Source organism: Sphaerodactylus townsendi, linkage group LG02 (genome assembly GCF_021028975.2).
Source record: "Sphaerodactylus townsendi isolate TG3544 linkage group LG02, MPM_Stown_v2.3, whole genome shotgun sequence".
Taxonomy (NCBI): domain Eukaryota; kingdom Metazoa; phylum Chordata; class Lepidosauria; order Squamata; family Sphaerodactylidae; genus Sphaerodactylus; species Sphaerodactylus townsendi.
This window is the reverse complement of record NC_059426.1, coordinates 88,742,845-88,762,606: the sequence shown is the minus strand read 5'-3', so window position 1 is coordinate 88,762,606 and position 19,762 is coordinate 88,742,845. Positions and strand designations below refer to the sequence as shown.

Here is a 19,762-nt window from a genome sequence, read left to right as displayed (position 1 = left end):
TCATTTATGCCATGTACCAAAGTCTAGAGCCAGACAATTATTTGGCTAGAACGCCATTCATGCTGTTCTGTAGAAGAGGCGCAAAAATAAAAATGCAATAAATAATGTATTTAAAATATTTATACAGATAAGATTATCAGCAAAGCTCCCTGTAGAAAGTTAAAAGCACAGTAAAAGACAGTAAAGTAAAATGAACACCCACATTAAAGACAAAGCATCTAGTAATTCATAAGATATTAAAATAAATTTTATAGCAGCATCTAACAACTAACAGTACGTTATAAAAATAAATGTGGAGGTAAGAGGCTGGGAATCAGCTGGCCAAAGCAGGAATAAAATAATTGCAGTACTTTTTGTGATCTAAAAAGTATCATAGACATTATTAGGTTGATCAGAATATTGAAAGGTTACACACTCATAGAGGAACATTGTGCATTTTCGCTACTAAGATTTGGAATACACTGGGGTACAGTTAATTCATGGAAGAAATTGGAAAGAAGCAAAAGGAAGCAAAATTGAGAAGACTAGGAACGAAGCTTTTTTTGCTGCATTGTGTAATGCTTTTAAGAGGCAGGAAAACGGATCTATCAAAGCTGGCATCAAAGTTCCTTTAGTATCTCTCTATGGGTCATGAATCAATCCTGGATGAATCATCTTGCAATAGAGAACTGTAGAAAAGTACTTTAAAGAGGCATAAATAAATGTGGGAAAAGATACTCCTGCTTTCAAGGGGATTTTTGAAATAGTTATTCAGTGCAGCCATATAACCAGGATACCACTGAGGGAAAGTAGGGGAATGTCAGAGAATCGTGAATTATGTTGCTTTAGCAATCTGTGGATTGTCATAATATCCCCTGCTTCCCAAAGGAAGGAATTTATAAAAGCCTGGCCTGTAGTAAAATGTGATCTTAAAAGCATTTTTTAAAAAAGATGAAATTTATGCAATCCATGTTGCAAACATTTAATTTTTTTAAAAAAAGATTTTTTTAAACATGTATACATTCTACTTTTCTCTTGCCTAAAGATATTTGTAGGGTGCCCATGGAGGAAAGGGCTCCTGTGATTTAAAAGTTTTTGTAGAGGGAATTCTGGCTGGCATAGTTTTTCTCATCTCAGCATGACAGACTGCATTTTTGCCATTTCCCAGAATGCATAAGCATCAAAGCTGAAGGAACCCTGTTCTCCTTTGCATTGGTCATCCTATCCACCTAGTGCACTTGCCCATGTTCCTGAACATTAGGGGAAGAGCTCCTGTGAAGCAACAATAGGCAATGGGCCTCCAAAATGCACACACTTCACCCTGGAGCTCTGGCCCTTTCTGCATGGGCCATTTAGACTGGTGTGAGGCTGGTAAAAATGCCGTTGTGGCGGAGAAGATTGCACAGCTGCTGCAGCGGCAGCATTTCCCCCCACAATTGTGTTTTCTTGAGCGAGTCTTTTTGAAAATGCCGGCATCCATTTGGTGCCGAGCGAACGGCATCATGTGCAAGCCGAAATTTTCCCTGCGCTGCTCCCGGTGCCCTTTTACCTCCTGCTGGCTCTGGTTGCTCTGTGGAGGCCAGGGGACACGCCTCCTGGCCCCCAACCCCAGAGGCATCACTGTGGCCACGGGAATGTGTCCCCTGGCCTCCACAGAGTGATGGGAGCTGGCAGGAGGTAAAAAGGGACCGGGAGTGGTGCAGCCTGTCTGGAGGCTGCGCCACTGGCTGTTGGGCCAGCGGGGTCATTCATGGGAATGGCCCTGGAGGGTGCACCAGCATGGCCTATGCTGTTGCACTGCCTCTCATCTGACCCACGTGGAATGGGCCTCTGTCTCTTGAAAGCTTATATCCTGAAACTCTTGTTGGTCTCTAAGGTGCTACTGGACTTGAAACTAACTGTTCCACTATAGACCAACATGGATGTCCTCTGAAACGATCCACATTGTAATGTTCATCATCAGTCCTGTCAATGGGGATAGGTCGAAGTCTCTAGATCATAAAAGATGCAAGGTCAACTAGCTTACAAGATCTCTGAAATAAGCATCATGCACATCCTTAGAAACGTTTGCCTTAGAAAGTTGATTTTTTATGGTTATGCTGACAGTTAGAAGAAATCTATAAAGCCCCGGGACCTTCCTGTGGTAGTTATTCTGGTTAAATGTAAAGCGTATCAAGGAGCAGGAAGCAGGTCAGGACTGAAAAGGACCCATCTCCACAAATGCTACTTGACAGAGCAAGAGAACGTTGTGTATGAGCAGAAGATGAAAGGCTTGCCAGGATCTAACATCTTATTAATTTGTTCCTTTTACCCAAGAGGCAAGCTGGCACAATCTGCTACTGAACAAAAATATCAGCACCTCCCACCCTCCTACATGGCTCCAAAATCATGGACCAAAACAAACTGAAGATCTAGAGCATATGCTGTCCTCTTAGGTTGCTTTTCACAGTCCACTATGTCCACTATGAAACAGAATCTTCAAGCAGTATTGTCTGTGAAGGTGTCCCTACTGTATTTTAATCACCTGTTTCACACAAGCTGGGAAGTTTCAGCATCCATTGCTTTGATTTCCCTCACCTCATTCATTCATACTGCATCTAAATGAACTTTCCTCTGGTTTATACTAATTTATCCATTTCATTGTTGCTTATTCACCTGACAGTGTCTCAGTTACATAATAAAAACTACATCTTTGCCTTTTCTGGAGGGGCAATTGTGTAAGTCTGTTGCAGCAAAAATCAGCATGAGTTTTGCAGCACTTTAGAGACTCACTTTTTATTATTCTAGCATAAATATAGAGCCATATTTGAGATATGAATGGTGGACCCTTGCTACACAAGGTTATGAAGGAAAAAATTGTAAACAGCAAATCAAAGGGTCATGAAATGTAAAAGGTAAGAATTAAAGTGTCTGGTGTAATTATGTAATATCCAAGTGCAGTCAAGAACAGCACAGAGTTATGTTGAATCCTGTATTTTTGACATTTTTTGGCCCTTTGACCTTACTATTTTTTGGCCCTTTGACCTTACTATTTTCAACTCCCCCCTAATAAGTTCATGCTTGCCAAGTGAAGAACCTACTTCATGCACATCTGTTAAAGTGGATCCTTTGCTTTTCAAACAGCCTTGGAGGATTTGCATGTGTGTGTGTGGGTGGAAGGGAACACATCAGGCTTTAATGTAACAAAACATTGCTGGAGCATGTGTTCAGTGATAATTAACTGCAGAACTAATCTCTATGGTGGTCTCTGCCTTGATTTCCTCTTCTTGAAATTCCTCTGTGTGAACTGATCAGTGGATGGATATTTATTTATTAAAATTATGCTGCCTCTGTAGGAAGCTGCCTGATATGGCTTTACAAAATAAAAACAATAAAAAACAAAACAGTAAAAGATATGGATTAAAATCTGTAATTAAAAGTCCAGCATAAAAACATAGACCATTTCCAGAGAAAAATAGTATTAAAATATTAATCCTTTAATTAAAATCCTCAGTGAACTGAAAAATTTGGCCTGGTACTAAAAGGAAGCAATGTAAACTCCAAGCTAGCCTCAAGGGGAAGAGCATTTCATAAGCAAGGTGCCACTGTCGAAAAAGCCCTGTCTCTAGTTGCAGTCCTCCTCACATGAAGGTGAGAGGCACAGAGAGCTGGGCTTTTGAGGCATATCCTAACTGGACAATATAGGAGGAGGTGGTCTTAAAAAACCCTGACCTCAAGCTAGTTAGGGCTTTAAAGGTAAGAATCATCATTTTAAATTGTGCCTGAAAACAAAAAGTGCAAATTTCAGAATAACTCCAGCCCATGATTGACTGTAATTGGGGACAGCCCAGCCAGATTTGCTGTGGTACTACTTCAGATTTTGGGGGGAGGGGCAAGTGGGAACACCAAGGTTCTCAGCAAGATTTAGTGTTCTTCTAATTAATATGTGTAAATGTGTATTTAAGAACATTTTTATTTCATTTCATTATTGGATTTATAACCCACCCTCCCCCGTAGGGCTCAGGGCGGCGAACAACAATAATATAAACAGCAAACATCAATCAACAAAACATCAATAAGCATAACATAACTAAATAATAAGAACATCAATAAACATAAACAATATAAGCGGCAAATAACAATAATCGTAACATTTCACATGGTAAAAATATCATGAACATTTGTTGTAGTTACTTTTTAATATCTCATAATAATTATGATAACATGTCAATACTGGTCAAATTCTTTGTTTCCCTTTCCATATAATAAGCAGGCACGTTTATCATACTAATAGTAGTTAATATGAGCAGGATACTCCATGTGGTCTGAAATCTGGAAGGAGGAAAGGGGAGATGCCATCTTCCTTTCCCCTCCATAACAGGTGCTCCAAAAGGACTGCAGTGGGGTTATTTCCATGGAGGCTGCACCCCCATGACCTTGTCTTGGCTTCCTTGAGTGTTCTTAAATGCTAACTCACTAAGAGAAAGGACTGACTTCACTAGAATACTCAGCAGCAAATGTGTTGCCATCCTAAATTGAACAATCCCGTTTGTAAACCCAGTGGTTGTTTTCCTTGTACAGACTAAAGGAACATGTGCAATTCTACAAACCTGAAGATGAGCAGATTCCATTTCCACACAATGTGAAGGTGATCGGCCATATAGAACATCTGACACTTACAATAGGGACTACTCTTGTGGACCTTTCTGCAGAGGTTACTGGTGAGTGTTGCATTAACATCTTAGAAGTCTACTGCTGTTTATTTTTGCCTAATAAGAACATGGCTAAAGTTGTTTGAGTGTAACATTGGATCTCTATGGCCCCTTCCGCACATGCAGAATAATACACTTTCAAAATCTACTTGCAAACAATTGTGAAAGAGGGGTCTATGATGTTGACATTTGTTTCTCATAGGCTAGAAGCAGATTATTTTTTAAGGGAGTTGAGCTTTTTTAAAGGGGAGTTTTTGCTTGTGGTATATTTGCTGTTAAATAGATTTGATTGGTTTTTATATAGTTTAAAACCTGCAAAATATGTGTGGCAGGAGATTACATGGTAAGGGGAATTCCGCAGGGCCTGTAAGACTGAGCTGTTCCACCAGGCCTTTGGAGAGACCAGCCGCTGAGGGTGCCCCAGCCTCCTCCCCTCTGTTCCACATGGGTCCCTAACATCATCGGGACCCACTATCTTTTTTTGGGAGGGTTACGTAAGGGTTTCGTGGGATGCTGTTTTAGGACATAACTGTTGTTTTAAATTATATTTATGATTTTATATATGATGTTTTATATTGTACACCGCTCTGAGCCCTTCGGGGATAGGGCGGTATATTAAATCAAATAAATAAATAATAATGATAATGATAATAATAATAAGTATGCATGTGCACAATGCTCTCAAATCACTTACAGCTATTAGAATCATCTGTCTCCCAGCCATGTTGATCCCCCGTGTCTGGTCTGTCCTTTGGTTCTCTGTAGCATTTGTTTCACATGCCTGAGGTTCTGATAATTAGCCTCCTGGGCTAATTATCAGTTCAGTGCCTTGGATATGATGAGACTCATGTTTAGATTCATCAGCCCTTCCAGGTGCTGATGGCGGTTGACAACACATATGGATAGGACAATTTACACTGCGGTTGGACTATTAAGAAATGTTAAGCTAAATGGAGGGGAGGTTTTGGTCTGGATTCTTTCTTCTAACATCTTAAATGTGGGATACAGCTAGAGGAAGCTGAGAGAAGAGCCCCTTGCAGCTTTCAGTGACCTGACTCTCCACATCTGTCATTGTAATCTTACATTTGTTGGGGATAAAACTTTTACTTTCTGAATTTGAGTATCTTTTTTTTCCTCAGAAGACAATGAGAAAAACTTCTCTCTGGGGTTACAGACACTGAAATCTTTGAAGGTAAATCTCCCTTTTCTCCTACTCTGGCGATTGTGTTTTTTCTGTCACCAAGGAGATGATAATTTGTTCTTTTATGGTTTTTTTTACATTTATGTTCACTCTCTTTCTAGTGTGTGATAAATATGGAGAAGCATCACCTGGTCCTGGGAAAGTCAGACAGGGAAGAAATTCCATTTGTTGGTAATGTCTCTTCACATGAAGAGAAGTGAGTGTATAATTTTAAAGTTGTGCTTAATTTAGAAATGGTTCTTGCAACCAAACTGGCATGGTGAATGATGAGCAGATCTTGGCTGAGTCGGGCGATGGCATGTAATGGAGGGGTTTTGTGACTGTTCACTACTTGTCTAACTAGACAAGCTAGCAGAGAAGGTCTGTCTGGGAGAGATCACCGCTCTACCAGAAGAGCCTCTTTGCATGCAAAAGGTCCCATGTTCAGTCTTTGGCATTTCTAGATGAAGAAGTCCAGGGCCAAACTGGACATCCAACCCAGACACACTTCCACCATTTTAAAGCCTAACAAGGCAATTTTAAAATGCCATGGACGCCCAATTCTGAGTGGCCTGCAGTGTGGTGGGACAAAGCACACTTGTGTACCCAGTGCATTTTCCATTTCTTCGATTATGCTGCAGGCCCAGTCAAAATTTTTAAATCTCCTTATTAGGCAACAAAATGGTGGTGGTGTCCCTGGGCTGGACCTTGGGATGCTATCACATGTAATTTGATCCACTGTTCATGGAAAAGATCTTTCTCTGCTTGAAAAATGGGAGAGCTGATTCTCTTTGGAATACACAATACTATGTTAGGTGGGTCAATGTTCAGATTTTCAAGCAGCTTCATAGGTTGCTAAGTAACTATCTAAAGTGTGCCATCAAAAAGCTGCTGCAATTAGGTCATGAAGAACAGCAAGAGCTGAATTTGTGTGGGAGCAACGTTGGATGTTAATGACATGCATGACTCGAAAAAGCAAGACTCATTCTACATCTACTCATAGACACGATTGTTCCTCCACAGGTTCTTGCTTCCTATTTGTGCATATGATTAACATTTGAAGTTTCCCCCTCCCATTACGTTCTGAGCTTATTCACTTACCTTACACAATCTGCATAAAAACCAAGTCATTTAAATTGATCATTTATGTGTGTGCTCAGCAGCCTTAGATATGAATCTGGCTAAATGTACTGGGTCTGATGCAATGCCAAGAGATTGTTTTTAAAAAGTTCACATTGGGATGTCTCCTTTTAGGGAGTGCCTAGCATAGATTCCAACATTAACCCGAGGTTTCCAAGAGGGGAAAAAATGGGGCAATGATTCATAATTGTTGGGATCATTAATATACCCTCTTTCTGGAAGGTGTTTTTGAGAAAAGATCTGATGACATTGCCTGTTTGCATGCAAGCTGATAGTATGCTAACATGGGTTAGGCATGGTGGTGCCTTACCTAACTTTTCCTTCCTTCTGTTAACACTGTGATCTGCCATTAGCAAAAGGATAATTTAATCCACAGATTGCAAAAAACTGTGAGGTGCCATACTTGCTAAACAGTTATTTCCTAGGGCCCATCCTCATGGTAGCCACCTGCGCTCCTGGTTCAGTTCTGTAGCACACAGCTGGAAGCCTGGGAAGTGTCCCTGGAAAAGGCAGGTACCTTTTTCCTCCAGGATCCCCTGTGCTGGTCATGACGCCTACGCCGGTTCTTGCTATTATTCCTGTCTGCAGAGTGGGCAAACTGGGGTCAGAATAGGTTGTGGCCCCTGCGCTTTGATGGCATGTGTGGGTTGGATACATTGCATGAACATATCCAGTCCCCCAAGACAGTGGTGTGCAAACATGCCTTTGCTATGATGTTAAGAGACCAAAGCTGTGTGAATTAAAGAAAACAAAACACAAGGAGGAGCTCTGCTGAGAGAACTCTTTTTAATCTTCTCATTTTAGTACTTCTGAGGCATGAAGAGAATGCACCTTTGATGTTAGAAGAAGAAGACTGTGTGATTGATTTGTGAATGATGGAAGAGCAGTAGGCAACCCTTGCAACTTCTCCTGCTAGACTACAGCTAGATGGTAGCTGAATGAAAGGATGGGCAATAAGAAAGAGCTTCAGACATTCACTTAACACAACCAGATTCTGGACAATGAGTTTGTACATGCAAATCGTAAAAACTGTGTCCTTTATGACCTTTCCAAGTATGGAATTACATCTGTTTTTCTATTGCATTCCTCTGTTTTAGTGTGAATGGATTAGCAAAATTTATAAATGGCCATTTGTAAGAGGGGAAAAGGACAATTTTATAACTTTCTCTTTGGAATTAACAGTGTTTAGGTTCTAAGAATCAGATTGTTAAGAAAGTATTTTTCAATGAGTAACGATTTATAGAGTCTAATTAAAGATTGTTGGCTTTTAAGCAGTTGCAGAAAGTCCTGTTCAAGTTGAAATAACTCATAGGAAACACACATTCCAGCCCTCACATTAGTTAGTTAATCTTGGTTCTTTCTGAGAGTTGGTGATACCATAGAACTGTGGTTCCCAACCATTTTTCACTCATGCATCACTTGGCAACCCATTTCCCTAAAACTGTACCCCCATATTAGCAAACTCATTACATAATTTTTTTGCATTCTCCCAAACACATGCATTTCCGTGGGATGCATGTACACCAGGTTGGGAACCACTGCCATGGAATAATGGTTGCTTGAAGTATATATATTCATTCCATTGTTGTCCCTGTTCATGGGTTTGCAGTTTTAAAAAATAATTTAAGAAAATCACTATATTTATTACAGGACAGAAAAGACTTGCACTAAATCATTATTTATTATTCCCATATTGAACAAGTGTAATCGAGTTTTCAACGCATTTCTGTCTTGTTATTGTCTGCTTCTTATTCTGATATAGTTTTGTAAAGTTGTTTGAAGTGGGTGCATTATTAACCTTCCACTTTGCTGCAATATAAATTCTTACAGCATACAACCGATTTGTAATAAACTCAGGGTCATGTTTCATTTTTTTTATAATCAATTTAAAAATGAGGCCACTGGATATCCTGGTAATTCACATTTTAACGCATCATTATGTGTTACGATGTTTTCTTAATTAGATCTTATCACAAGACCACCAAATATGTATGAAATCATCTGATTCTTTTCTTTACCATTTCTCCAGTAGTAATAATAATTACTAGTCTAATTAGTTATACTGTTTAAATCTGGGGGTGTAGTACTCTTTGTAGAGTCAAGTACCATTGAAGTAGTTATTTTACTAGTGCAAGATGGAGAAAGGAAAACTGTAAACCTTTCCTCATCCTGTGTGGCTTTTCATGTGTGCAGGGCCCACAATCCTTGGCTTTTCAGGGGTCAAAAGGGACTGTGCTCTCTTGTGCCAGTAGAAAAATGGATAAGCTCCAATGCAAAATACTTAAATCTTTCTCCTATTTAATCATGTATGAATCAGTTACCAAGGATTTCTTTATGTAATATTTTAACAGTTTCTTTCATACCTATTTGTAACTTAAGCTTCTCTAAGTTTGAATTGGACCCTACTTATCCAAATTAAACAAACAACAAATATTTTATTTGCAAATATCTATAAAAGGGAGGAATAGCATCCTGATTTCCAAATATGAATAAGAAAGATTCTGTTGATTAAATATATTTTCAGTTTTTGAAATATTTTCCAAAAATATACATTATACTTCCATTATAAACTACTAATACTAACAGAAAGACAGAAAGATTGGATCTCACTTTTGATTCATTTTATAGCCAGTGTCTTATACATGCAGAGTTAATTGGATTTCCTGATTTTTCTGGAAACCTGATAAATTATCACAAGAGAATATTAATATCCCCTTCCTACAATGCTAACAATTTAGAGCCAGCTAACCTAGTCTAGCTGCTGCTAATGTCACTTTGTCCTAGCAGGTTATTAAATTTATGAAACTTACCACCCCTCCTTTCCTTTTCATTGTGTTAGCGTGTTTTTTAGTAGTCCATGAAAGTCTAAATTGGTCATTTTATTGTATGATTTATTAAAAATTGTATAATCCCCACTCTCCATTCCAGTTTCCAAAAGGATTTTCTTTATAATATGGGTAAGACTTTTGTAATTATTCAGTACCCTGAGAATCTATTTCAGCAGAGCCAAAGGAAATGAGTGTATATAATTCATATACACCAAGTATACCTATCATACCTTTCATTCTCTTAAAAATTTTCTGCCACTAGTCAGAGTTCCTTTGGTTCATCCTTCCTAATGGTTTGATTGCTGGAGATTTCAAAGCAAGATAGTCATTACATAGTTTTACCCACTGATTATTTTGTTCCTCTTGTGCAACTGAAATTCACCACCAGAACTAATATAATATAATCATACCTATTCAGACAAATGTTTAAACATTTTAGAACATGGAGTCACAGAGAATATGAGAATCTTTTTCTTCCTGTTCTTAAACTGCAACCTTGTTTACTGGTTTTCTTGGCCAGCAAGAATCTGTCATGTGTCAAGGTTAAATGCAGTATGCTACGCTGTACTCTCTGCCTCTCTTCTAGGCCTTTTCCTTGTCTCTGCAACTCTACCTGGACAGTGATTTCTCCTGCTAACATTCCTTAAACCTTTTACTGACAGGAACTGGCCTTCTTAATCGGAAGGTCCTGGGAAGTACTTTTGGAGCAGCCATTTGGCTGTCTGCATTCACCTCCAAATATGCTTTCTCTGAGTACAGTCTGAGAGTGCACAGCTTCTGGCTTTCTGATTATATCAGCAAGTGCTCTTGTGGCTTTTGATCCACTTTGATGGCACTACTGCAGAGTTTCTCAATGTGACTTGAATGCTGAAGGTTTGCCAACACTGAGTTCATCTGCAAATTAGAGCATGCCGAAGTAAACACAAACAGCATCAGAATCTGGTAGAATCTCCATAGATCTGCTTACCCATATTTACAGCATGGCAAAATGGTTGTGTGAATTGGTCCTTAACTGCACATATTGCACATGTACATAAAGAGAGCAAACAGTATATACTGAACAATGTCTTAGGCACACATATACACACAGCTTCTGAGAAAAGGCTATTACCTTGAAAATGTTCCATATAAGATTGCCCTTTTCACTCTATCCAGAGCTTCTGTTTAGCTCAAAAGTTTACACCAGTCTCTAGAAACTGGGAAAAAATCATTTTGAATTGTTTTGCTCTATAATTAGCATCACTGATGTGCAGGAGCAATCTAAACCAATGGACAACAAAGACAGCTGCCCTGGGTCTCATGTTGGGGGTGGGGTTGAATCACCCACTCATTCCAATGGAGGGGGACAGCCAGATCAGCAGCAGTGGCTACTCAAGCCTGCCATATCTGGGAGTCTCAGTCTTCTGGTGACAGCAGTGCCCTCCACCCACCTCACTCCAGTGGCAGGCAGTTAGCCTGGTGGGGTGTGACAATCGGCTTTTGTGCACTTTCCACATGACATTTGCCTTGCAGTGGGTTTCTTGTTTAAAACAGGGATCCTTCTGCTGTGAAGTATCTCCAGCCAAGCTGTCAGTTTGCCCACTTGCTGCTTCCCTGGGTCTTTCCATGGAACCTTCTTCTTGGGAGGTTTCCTGCTGCCTTTTTTTTTGGGGGGGGGGAGACATCTGTGGTCTAGAGTTACTGTGTGCTAGACTATAAATCTCATGCCAATTTCAAGGAACTATTGCTCCAGCAATAGACCCAAAGCATTTAAGTAAAAAAACGAAGTCCCTTGAATCACCCTGTAAAGAGTGGGAGGAGTGGGAAAAGCAGGGAGAACTGTTGAGTGGGAAAAGCAGGGAGAACCAAAACCTGGAAGAAAGCAAAACAAATGCTGATTCCTTTCACTGTGAAGTGGTTGGGGAATCACATTTTTACCAGGTTTTGGAAACCGTGGAGATTCTTTAATCTGAGAGTGCAGTAAGTTTTGAAGATGGGGGAAAATGTGCATAACCAAGATCCAATCTGGAGGGAATGTATGCTCAATGTGAAGGAGACCACAAGTGCATAAATGGCCAATGATTCTGAGGTCCCATCCTGGATTTTTGGCCACGATCCTAGAATCACTAAGATTGCCCCTGCTGATGTGTTTCTAATTATACATATTTAAGTGCTTTGCTGAAAAGGGACTTCAGTAGATGTGTGTATGTATGTGCCTGAGTTGGTGGCTGCTGAGTGTACAGTAACTGGATATGATAACATTTTTAGGCACAACGCATCACTTAAAAACCAACCTAGTAGAATTAGTAATAAATATGTGCTTAGGGCCATCATTATAGTCAGTGGAAGGAACCAAAACCTTTGGTATAGAACATGTTTCAGTGACTTGATCTGATTCATCCATTCAAACAATGAACATTTGGCTACAGCTCATCTAGTGGTACCAAAGTAATATCTGTATTTTAATAATCTGTTGTTTGGCTTTTTGCAATGTATTTGATAATCTCCACTTTTAACATTGACTATTTTAGTGATAACATATTTAACATGTAAGTGTTTGGAAATATTTTCTCTTTGCCCACCTGAGTATATATAGTATATATTTAATATGTGTGTGCGTGTGCTATGTATATATATATAACAGAAACAAGTATTAGAAACATGGAATATATTTGTCTAAGTAAATTTGCCACTTGTGTGGTATATGGCTAATTTATTATTTGAATATTTATTACTGTGATAACTATGAAAATAAAATATAAATGATGGTACATTTCTGTCAGAGTGTACTGATTTTTCCTTTCTTGTTGCACTGACATGTATTTCTGATCCTAAATACCATTACTATGCGTGTACTAAGAAGCAGATACAAAATACCCATCTATTCAGGTGACTCTATAAAGAAAATCCTACATATGCTGGAACTTTCACTATTTTCAACAAGAGACTATTTCTCTCTCATAAAGCAGGCGGGTGGGGATGAATTGGAAATGTGTACTTTTGCCCCAGGATCATTCATTATGTAGAAATCTAGGTGTTAGCAACAGAATTGAAAAGATTGGAACAAGATGCCACAAGAATCTTCTAAAATATCAGTTCTTTTCAAAAAGAAGAGAAAAACTTTGCAAATGGTCAACTCCAGGCATTGTTTACCCACTTCAGAGTTCAGTTGTTCTCAAGGCTAGGGATCTCTAAAAGGAAATTCTCAAGCCCTATACAGATACTATATGTGGGTAGAGTGAACATGTGTGTGGCGGAAAAGGTATGACTTTGCTTGCTACTCTCCCCCTAATATATTCTATATTCTGAACAGACCGTGACTGACTGTGTGGAAGAGACTGTCTGTCTATCTGTGAAAGCCAATATCTATTCATCCAGAACATTCATCTCTCCTCACAGCTGAAGGACACTGCCCAGGGAGTGAGGGAGAATAGTGGAGGTGAGCTTTGCAGATGGTGCCACCAACAACAATTTTGCCTCTGGGACCATGGTCTGTGGTTTCGTATAGATGGACTTCTGGCAAGTAGTGCACCTCATGGCAGTTGGCAGAAAGGACTGACTCTGCTGCTCATGGGGCTGTTCCTTATCATCCCTGTCAAGAGAGAGAACGTCAAATTGATTCTGTAGCTTCAAACTCACAGAATGCTCTTTGGTTTCTCCACTTATATGTGGCACATTCTTTGAAATGCCCACCTCCTGTTTTTGAGAACTGCCCCCCTCCTCAGAGAAATCCCCAGTGTGTTCCCCACCCAGTACTGTCTGCTCCACTCTGTCCAGGAAATTGTCAATCTTGTTAATGTGCTTAAAAGTAGATACTTGCAGTAGATACTAGATACCCTCATCCTCTGGCAAAAAAAACAAACGTATCACATCAGTTGCAGGTGACATCAGCAACTCCCTGACCATTCATATTTAGTAGTCTTAAACAGTAAAGAAACAGAGCTCTGGACCTCCCTTAAAAAAGTTCCCCACTAAAACCCACCACTAAATAAATGTTAGTGTTAGCCTTGACTGACCTCCTGTTCATCAATAAAATGGCCCCCAGGGGCAAGGCCTTGTTTTTGCACCCCACAACCCTCCCCTGGCCTCCGATAGTGGGATGTGTGTGTGTGCAAAACAAGGCCTTGCCTGCAGCAGGCTCCCAGCTTGGCGCCAGCTGCTGCTGCCCCCACCCCCACCTTCGGCTCAACCTCCATCAGCTGGTTGGCCTGCACCACTTTTCTGGCACCTCCAACTTGCTTTGCAGGCTGAAGGTAGCACTGGCATGCCTCTTCCAGGATCCACTGGTGCTGATGGAGGTTGGGGTGGTGGTGGCAGCAGCTGGCGGGTTGCGGCAAGCTGCAGGCCTGCCGGATGCTGCCACTCCCCCGTCTCAACCTCCATCGGTGGTGGCTGGCTGCCTCCCTGGCTGGTCTTTGGCCTCTTCCTCTTGTGGGGCTGGGCCGAGGGAAAGTTAGATGGCAGTTAAATAGTGCTGCTGAAGCCTAAGGGCAAGCACATGGTCAAAAACAAGCAAAAGCCACCACACAAACAACAACCCCCCAGCCCTCAAAAAATAAACACACAAGCCCTCAAAAAATTGTATTGATTTACACTGTGTAATCTGCCTTGAGCCTCAGTGAAGAAGAAGAAGACTTTATTTACAGTCAATGACCAGATGTATTACAAAAACTCCAAAATATCTACAAACAAACAAAACAAGAATACAGATCTCTCTCCCGTATTCCAGCACTATCCCTCTATATATCATTATACTTAGTAAACACACCAAACAGCATAAGAATACTAAACAAAATAAAAATATCTAAGGGGGATACCATATTCAGATCATTTTTTCTTTTTCATAATGAATAGACAGAATTTTGCTACCCATTTAGTAATATTCTCCTTCTTATCTTGTAATAGTTTTTGACAACAAACTTTATCAGAACAATATGTCATTTTGTGTAGTAGATGTGACAGGCATTTTTTCCTTGCCTCCTCATAAAGGGGACACTTTATTAACATATGCTCTATAGTTTCTACAGACTTCAGAGAGCAAGAACACAAACCTTTGCAGTAAGGTATCTTTTGATATTTCCTTCTAAAACAGCAGAAGGTAAATGTACACTTCTTGCAAGAGTAAAAGCTCTCCTTAGATCTTTGTTATCCAGATAAGTTAAATAAGGAGCAGGGGCAGTGATATATTTCTGTGTATAGCATAGAGGAAAATCTGAATATCTTGCCAGATCAGACTGTCGTGATACATCTTTGATTCTTTGGGTAAGTTCACTTTTAAAATGATCCCAATTTTTTGATCATATGGATGTTATATGGGAGGCCACATTTATTAAGGCACTTCTCCATCTCTTGAGCCCACCTAGGTTTATAAGGATCTTTCGCTAGAAAGGGCCAGAGACCATTTGAATCAGTGTGTAGCTTTATCCATTTATATGCCGTTGTTATTATTATCTTATCCTTCAGGCTCATTACTCCTGTTTCAAGCCTCATGAATGTATTTGGGACTCCTGGAGGGAGCTGAAGGATTGCTCTTAAAAATTTGGACTGTAGCCTTTCTAGCTGTGTCATACTCGATTGTGCAATCCCCAAATAGACACTGTATAGAAGTTGTGTCAATATTTTAGCTTGGTATAATTTTAGTGCTGCTGGTACGTAGAAACCCCTTTAGTACGGAAGAACTTCAACACTGCATATATTGTCTTTTCTACCCGCTCAGTTATCATAGTATTACAGTGAGTAACATGGCTCCCTGAAGCTTGAACCACTCCACACCTAAATACTTAAATTTGTCAACTTGTTCTAGATCTGTTTCCGTTTATTGACCAAGATCTTTTGGGAGGGCGCTTCACATGCCATCACTTTTGTTTTATTTATGTTAATTATCAGTTCTTCTTTTCACAATAAGTTGAGAATGCAGCTAATGCCCTCCCGCGATCCCAACGGAGTTCTCGATACTAGAACAGCATCATCTCATTATAATAGAATTGGGAGGGATGCGTGTATTTTAATTTAGGCGGATGTGAGTCTACAGTTTTCATATGTGCTATTACACCATTTATATAGAAATTAAATAAAGCTGGAGATAATATACACCTCTTGACTCCTCTATAGGTCCATATTTGGTCAGTAAGGTATCCTTGTGTGTTTGCAACTTGAACTCTCAAGGCAGATTGTTCATATAGAAGACGGATTAGTATACAATCTTCTATCTATGTTAGTCTCTTTCTAGTTTCTGCCATAGTTTTCCTAGAAATTGAGTCAAAGGCAGATTTAAGATCAATAAAGGCAGTATATAATGATGTTACCTTGCCAGTTGTATATTTTTTCAATTAGATGTTGTAGTGTTAACGTATGTTCATCTATTGATCTACCTTCCCTAAAACCTGCCTGCTCTAGAGCCGACGCGTCTTCGTCCCTTAGCCATTGTTCAAACTTTTCTGTTAGATGTCTTGCATACAATTTGCTTATGACATTCAGAAGACTGATGGGTCTATAATTCCCCGTTCATTTTACTCCCTTTTATAGATAGGGACAACAACTGCTGTGTTCCACTTGACTTGGGTATGCAACCTGTTTTGTCTATATATGTAAATAAGGTTGCCAGGAAAGGAGCCCACCAGTCTATATTCTCTTTCAATTACTTCAGGCGGATTCCATCTAATCCTGGGCTTCCTCTTAAATTTCTTAAGGCGTTTATGCAAAGATTTTTATTTCTTTGTGTTGTAACCGGTGGCCATTGATTTAGAGAGGCTAATTCTGGTTTTGAAGGTCTCCTGTTTATCACCTTCATAAAGCCCCTTGAAAAAAAAAGATACCCATTTGTCAGGGGGGAATACAGGTGTCCCAAACTGATGGGGTTCCTTGTTTACATGCTGCAATCATCTTCCAAAACTGGCTAGAATTCCTTTTGAGTAGTTGCAAATATAAGTTCTTGCCAAGATTTCTTAATGTATTGCTTTTTTCTTCTTTAGTATTATCTCTTTATAAGCTTTTTTCTGTGTTAATAATAGTGCATGGGCCCTACTTTATTTCTTTTCATAATTGCAACATAGTTATTGTATGAGAAAGCTGACAATAAGATCTTTTTTTGCTTTTTACACACTCACTATCAAACCAAGGTTTGAATATCTAGGTATATCAGCCATTTTGTTATTATTTGTTATTGTAAGAATTGATCTTAGCTTCTTTATAAGATTCTCGTGACATTTCTAAAAGTGCTGGGTCTGGGATGGGAGAATTACCATTCATTTGTTGTATCAGTCTTTCCCCTACTTCACTAGAGAGAACTTTCTTTATCTTAAGATCCAGTGTTGGGGACCAACGAATTCCTTTACCTGCTTCTAATTGAGGGTATAGCAAGCTGTCAGATGAACATATATTTTGATCTGTAAAAAGTGGTAAATGATCACCTTCCATATATGGCAAAACCCAAAATTTTGGACTTTTGTGTAATCAAGGAATTACAAACCAACATATAGTCAAGTGTACTAGTCCTTTTACCTGTTACAAAGTATATTCTCCTGGGACATCCCCATCTATTGTCCCATTTAAAATATGCAGGGGCTCTCCTATGTGCTAGCTTATACAAACAGATCTCCTCGCAGATAATTCAATTTTTTTTTTTAGATCTTTGGATATCTTGTCGATTTTGAGTTAGCATACCCTGGTCCTACTGTCCACTACTGTCGGCTAGGTTTTAGAATTTGGATAATAGGAAATCATCCATTTTGAGGGCCCATCATCATGCGTTTCATACATGTCCCCAGCTATTTAGGAATTTGAGCTTGGGGGGTGTTCTGTAAAGTAATTTGGAGTAAATAATTATCGAAATCCTGCCAGTTATTTTCAATAACTGTTTTTACTTACTGCTTTGGGGAAATAAGATATTAAATCGTTGTATCGAGACTTCACATTGATCCCACGTGAAGAAGTAGGAAAATTACAGCAAAATTAGAGAGTGGAGCTTTAGCTACCAGTTCTAACTTTCAGTGTAGTAGAGATTAATATTCTCAGTCCTCCCTTTAATCTCCTCCTGGTCCTTTTCCCCACGGGATTGCCTTGACATTAAAACCATAATATCCATCCAGTTCAAGCGGGGAGTCCAGTCCAGGTTTCTTGCAGTATTATAATATCTAAATTTGTGTTGGAGCAATAAGCAGTTGTTATCCTGTGGCAAAAAACATCTTTCCAACCTGCAATGTCTCCAAGATATAATTTCCAAAGGAAGCTTATTTATCGCTTTTCTCTGATTGTGGCTTAGTTAGTCAAGCATATTAGGTGTCAGCTGTACTTCTGGCATATTGGATTGAGTAGGTATTATCATCCCTTAGTGTGGAATTCACTTGAACTCTTTCTTTGCTAGATATTTCAGATCCATGAGATTTAAACAAGGGGCATCTGTAATTAGAAGTCCAATTGACCTGTGTATGATCAGTAAAGAGATGCACCCATTTGATCTCTTAGCACTGGGTGAGCTTCTTAGATGTTGGCTGAATATTGGAATCACTTGCTCTTTCTTTTTTGCTTTTAGTTATATCCTTTTTTGGTATCCAGAGAGGTGGAGGAATTTTGTTTCAGCTCCAACAATTCTTAATTGAGCCCAAGATTTTCCATCATCCCATGCGGTAAAAGTGTTATCCAAAATTGTACTATGGTGCCAGTCCACATCTATATCTTGTATAATTGGTTCACGCTGATTCTGTTCCTTGTAGGCTCTTTTCACTTTTAAAGGAGGGGAGTCCAACTTAATAAGATCTTCCTGTGGACTATGATCCATATTGCCCTCTCTTTCCTCCTACATGTCACCGATACTGGCTTCTCTGTTGATTCTTGAGTTGTTAGTTGGTGGTCTGAAGGGGATCTTTTCCTTTTTGCAATTTGTCCTAGTGGTGGATTAGGGTCGATCTGGGCACATTGTGATGGTTCATCTGGGCACATAGTCTCTTTCCCCCCTTCTTTTATTGTCTCTAATTCCTTTTTTAAAAGATCCAGCCTTTGTAGAATTGCCTCTTGTTCATAATTTGGTAGATCTTATAAATGTTTTCAAATTATCTTCCACTATTTGGTTGTCCTGTAGGTGTCCCCATTTTGTTCAGTTTGGCACTTTGGGGTCTTTTAGAATATTCTTCCTTATAGGATATGAGGGATGTACTCTTGTATGTTTCTAAATGTCCTCTTTAAGTTCAATCCCTTTGTAGCCAGATAATTTTTTCCTCCACAAAGTTGTGGAATCCTTCTCGAAGAGAAGGTCAAAATCACTTGTTTATTTGTGTTGGATGGGGCAAAGTCTCAACGCTCTTTAGGTCTAATTTTTTAGCGTCATTCTTTAGTAAAATATGTAAATGTTTTTTTGCCATAAAAAGAGAGTTCCAAATCGGGAAAATACCCCCACACCAGCCTATTTTAAGCATATTCTATTAGGTTCAAGAACCAGCTGCATTTTCTTTTTTATCTCATTATATTTTAAACGGTCATGATCCAGGCCATGCCTGCTCACTGTTCCTTCATTTGTATATGTCTTTAAGAGCGTGGCTTCTCTGCATTCCATTGTTAACAATGATATAGTCAAGTTTATCATTTAAGGAGTTTAGTCCTTTACTGATCATTTCTACTGTGCTGTTGTAAGCTTCACCAAATTATAGATAGTGTCTGCTTTTGTAGAGGTGTCAGTTATATTTTCAAGAGGTTACTTTATCTTCCTCTGTTAACACTGCAAAGTGGTTAAAAAGCAGGACCTCTTGAGGGAAGAAATCTATAATTTTATCTGTTTATTCTGTGGACAGTCATATTCATCACTTTCTATTTCATCTTCTCTTATATCGTTTTCTTCCTCCCCATTTAGACACAGCTCTGATAGCTAGTCTGCAAATCTCTCGCCACAAGGCTTAATTGGGGCAGTAGCTTGTAATTTACGATCCTTTAGTATCTTATAAAGTGCAAATGCAATGTCTTATTTCAGACTTTCT

General features: G+C 39.3%; 1 protein-coding gene across 3 annotated transcripts in view; it reads left to right on the top strand.

Moving 5' to 3' along the window:
* The window catches only part of NRIP3 (nuclear receptor interacting protein 3), a 38,915-nt gene extending 26,347 nt beyond the window's left edge, over positions 1-12,568 (top strand). Inside the window, exons 4-8 of one of the 3 annotated variants that reach the window (XM_048484438.1) lie at positions 4,540-4,679; positions 5,810-5,862; positions 5,973-6,067; positions 7,405-7,499; positions 7,795-12,568. In XM_048484438.1, the coding sequence (XP_048340395.1) occupies positions 4,540-4,679; positions 5,810-5,862; positions 5,973-6,067; positions 7,405-7,462 (346 nt within the window). In that variant the 3' untranslated portion in view covers positions 7,463-7,499; positions 7,795-12,568. The remainder of the gene's footprint in view (positions 1-4,539; positions 4,680-5,809; positions 5,863-5,972; positions 6,068-7,404; positions 7,500-7,794) is intronic. The other 2 variants (XM_048484437.1, XM_048484439.1) reach the window with 2 other exon arrangements.
* Positions 12,569-19,762: the final 7,194 nt, after the last annotated feature.